At 35.5% G+C, this 4,217-nt stretch overlaps 1 protein-coding gene and 1 pseudogene across 1 annotated transcript; both read left to right on the forward strand.

Moving 5' to 3' along the window:
* LOC128397429 (inositol 2-dehydrogenase-like) lies at positions 1–1,133 on the forward strand. Its single transcript, XM_053358156.1, has 2 exons — positions 1–637; positions 692–1,133. The coding sequence occupies exons 1-2, from the start codon at positions 1–3 to the stop codon at positions 808–810; spliced, it is 756 nt and encodes a 251-aa protein (XP_053214131.1). The 3' UTR covers positions 811–1,133.
* Positions 1,134–1,206: 73 nt separating this feature from the next.
* LOC128397539 (exostosin-2-like) lies at positions 1,207–3,978 on the forward strand (annotated as a pseudogene).
* Positions 3,979–4,217: the final 239 nt, after the last annotated feature.

Consider the following 4,217-nt stretch of genomic DNA (forward strand, 5'->3'; position numbering starts at 1 on the left):
ATGATTGGAAGCTCTGGAAAAGCGGTCATGTGTGAAAGGCCATTAGCCGAGCGCATCGAAACCATTGAAAAAGTGTTCAGATTAGCAATACAACGAAATCTTCCTGTGTTAACTGTTATGAATCGACGGTTCGATCCCGCGTTTCGTATCGTTCGACATCGTGTCAAAAAGGGAGAGATCGGTACAATTCATGGGGTTAAAATGTGTCCCCGAGATTCACTTCGTCATTCAGCTTATAAAGGATCGACTAATATTTTCCTGGACTTAGCGATACATGACATTGATCTGATCTGTTGGATTGTTGGTCAATATCCAAATGTTGTTATCGCCACGGGGACAGCTTTTGATCCTGAGATTCGAGATTCAGGTGATTACGATACTATTGTTGTGGTTCTTAAATTTACCTCTGGTGTTTTAGGAACCATCGATATGTCTCGATCTTCTGTTTATGGTTATGACCAACGACTCGAGGTTTTCGGTTCTAAAGGTCTGTTAACTGGACCTTCAACACGACCAACTTATGTTACTCTAGATTCTGAATCGAGATCAACTACAGTCCCTTATCATCATTGTCATATTTCCCGATTTACTGAATCTTATACTAATCAATTAGAACATTTTGTCGACTGTATCAAAGGTAAATTATAAACCTCTCATTAGCCCAATACTAATCAACGAATTGCTTTTTCAGGTTTGAGCGCAATTGAAGTAAAACCAATGGAGGTGATGGCGGCCACTAAAGTAGCTCAAGCGTGTACGGAATCAGCTCGAATTGGAAAACCGATTGAATTGACCTGGAAGGAAAGTTGAGCAGAAATTAACGCCAACGAAGAATAATCTTATTAATAATTAACCTCAACTGTTAGAAATGTTTCCCCTTTAAATTGTTAGTAATCTGATAAATTTAAATCGCGAATCGAGACTTAAATTATCAATATGATCTTAATTTCTTAGCTCGTTAATTTAATGATCCAAAAGTATATCCTAAACTGCCAAATACTAGACATAAAAGTATTGTGACTACTCAAAAAGCTTCATGTAATTGAATTTCTGTTAACAGAGTTAAAATCTAAATATAAGTGCAATTAGCGTTGTCGAGATTCTCAGATTATCAATATCATAATGTTCACGAAAATAAAAATTCAATTTTAAACTTGGCGCCTTCTTTGTTTTCCTGTGAAATGTTTACATTTTTTCAGTTTTTTCTTGGGGTTGAAACTCAACCGTTGAGTTTAATTAACTCACTTAATTGCGTTTTAATTGTGGTTTTAAATGGTCAATTTTGTTGATTTCTTTTCAAATTGCAATACTTATTAATCAAAGGTAATTAATGGTCATTAAATGTTACTTTTAATCCAATAGATTTCGCTCATTAGAACTGTTTTCCCATTCATTTAATTATTTTCTCACTAATTTTTGTATTTTATCAACCGATTGATTAATAATTATTATTTCTTTTATTTAATAGATTCGGTTACAGTGATGAAATATTTCTATTGGTTTTGGCTCCTGATATGTTGTCTCTTAAGTTGAAACAGATGAGATTTACTTTGGACCATCTAGAAGAATGAAATTTTATTTCTTCTCATCTTCTTATATCAAGAAGCAAATCAGATTGATCGTTAAATTTTCACTCTATTTTCTTGTCTTCTTGGCTCTGTTGAAGCAATCTATTTCCTGTTTATCAATATATTCTCCAACAGAAACTCCGACAATGGATATGATATTGACCATTACTATGAACCTTTCAGATTAATCGATCCAGAAAATAGTGAAACAATCATCATTGGCAATACTCGACCAACAGCAATTGAAACGGTGAAAGAATGTAATCATTTTAACTGTTTCGATGTTTATCTTTGTGATCCAGATGATGGTCGATTAAAGTTTACCTTTATCCAATCAAAAGATATCAAGACAACGGTGGTTTAGATATTTCGGCTCAATTTACTGAGGAATTTCATCAACTATTGAAGGCGATCCAAGAAAGTGATTATTTTGTTGATGATCCAAGATCGGCATGTATATTCATTCCAACAGTTGACACTTTAAATCAAAATTATTTACAACCTGAAGAAATTTCGAAAATTTTTGCTTCTCTATCTCATTGGAATGGCGATGGAAGAAATTATCTCATCTTTAATTTTCTTCCATCCTCTGATCCCGATTATAACCATCGATTAAATATTAAACTTGGAAAAGCGATGATTGCCTCAGGAGGTTTCGATAGTTGGTCTTTCCGTCCACAATTTGATTTATCAATACCAGTGTTTAGTCCTTTTAGTAATCAATACATTTTTCGTTCACCCGATGATGAGGTCAAATTAACCAGTTACGGTCGAAGACATTGGCTTTTAATGTGCCCACAAATGAATCTTTTTATTAATCCGGTTGCCAAAAAAATTTTAATCAAAATGGAGGAAGATAACTCTGATAAATTAATCCTTTTGGAATCTCAATGTGATCTGACAGTTAATATATCTTCCTGGAGATGTAATAACCAAAGAAATCTGAAACTAAAATACCCTGAGATTTTAACCTCTGCCGATTTCTGTTTATTCATGGAAACGCCATTTTTAGGATCACCATTTCTCAGCGATGCTCTCATGATGGGCTGTATTCCGGTGATAATTACGGACAATTATGTGCTCCCCTTTCAAGATAAAATCGATTGGCGAAGTATATCAATCAGAATTACTGAACATGCTTTTCATCGTTTGATGAACATTTTAAACGATATATCAACCGATCGTATCACTGAGATGAAGGAACAAGGGGTTTCTATTTGGTGACGATATTTTAGCTCAATTAAATCGATTACGTTGTCAACATTATCTTTGATAAATGAAAGGATATTCCCACAATCGGTGATTACTCGATCTAAATGGAATCATCTAAAAATCGGTTCCCATTTAAAACCTCTTTCTCTGATTAACCCAAAATTATCATCTAGACCTTATAAAGGCTTCACAGCGGTGATACTCACTTACGACCGAGTGGAAAGTTTGTACCAAGTCATTCATCGAGTTGTTCAAGCTCCAAGTTGTGTGAAAGTTTTAGTGATTTGGAATAATCAAGAAAAAGACCCTCCTCTTGCCGACGAATGGCCTAAAATTAGCGTTCCGTTGAAAGTGATCAAAACTAAAAAGAACAAATTATCCAATCGATTCTATTCATTTAAAGATATCGAAACTGAGGCCATTCTTGCCATCGACGACGATATTATAATGTTAACACCAGACGAACTTGAGTTTGCTTTTCAAGTATGGAGAGTTTGCTGATCGAATCGTTGGTTTTCCTTCTCAGGTTCATCGGTGGAATAATTTTACTCTTAAATATCGCTACGAGTCTGAATGGACTAATGACGTTTCCATGGTTCTAACAGGAGCTGCTTTTATCATAAGGTTTGTTGCTTAATTGATTTAATTGATGGAACCTTTCAAATCGAAGTTTTCTAATTGTTGTTTCTTTCTTAGTTTTACAATTATTTATACACTTTTGAGATGCCAAAGGTAATCAAGGATCAAGTAGATGCTCAGATGAATTGTGAAGATATCGCAATGAACTTTCTTGTCTCCAATGTCACCGGAAAAGGACCAATTAAAGTGGCACCAAGGAAAAAGTTCCGTTGTCCACCGTGGCAAATGAGAAGACCTGAAGTTGGTGATAAATTCAGTTCTCGTCATAGTCAAAAAGGAGTCATTGGATTAATTGTATCTCAAGAAGATCTACCGTTTAATTGCGAAGGTATTTGTCCGGATATGGTTATGAACCCTCACGGATTTCCATCTCAAATGACTGTCAGGAAATTGAAAGAACTAGTTGCTGGTAAATCAGCGATCATCAAAGGTACTTTACATGATGGAACTGCTTTCGGTGGTACAACTATTCAAGAAATGATCGACATAATGGAGGAGTTTGGTCATAATTATCATGGGAAAAGAGTGATGACCAGTGGAATCACTGGTGAGCCATTAGCAGCTTACATATTCTTTGGTCCAATCTACAAAAATTCAAACACATGGTTTTGGATAAAGTTCATGGTCGCTCTCGTGGACCAAAGGCCGTTCTCACTCGTCAACCGACTGAAGGAGAGCAAGAGATGGAGGATTACGTCTTGGGGAGATGGAAAGAGATTGTCTCATTGGACATGGCGTTAGTATGTTGCTATTGGAGAGATACTCATGTTATCCAGTGATGCCTTTAATGTCGACGTG

This window comes from Panonychus citri, unplaced genomic scaffold, assembly GCF_014898815.1.
Source record: "Panonychus citri isolate SS breed McGregor unplaced genomic scaffold, ASM1489881v1 Contig00033, whole genome shotgun sequence".
NCBI classification, from domain to species: domain Eukaryota; kingdom Metazoa; phylum Arthropoda; class Arachnida; order Trombidiformes; family Tetranychidae; genus Panonychus; species Panonychus citri.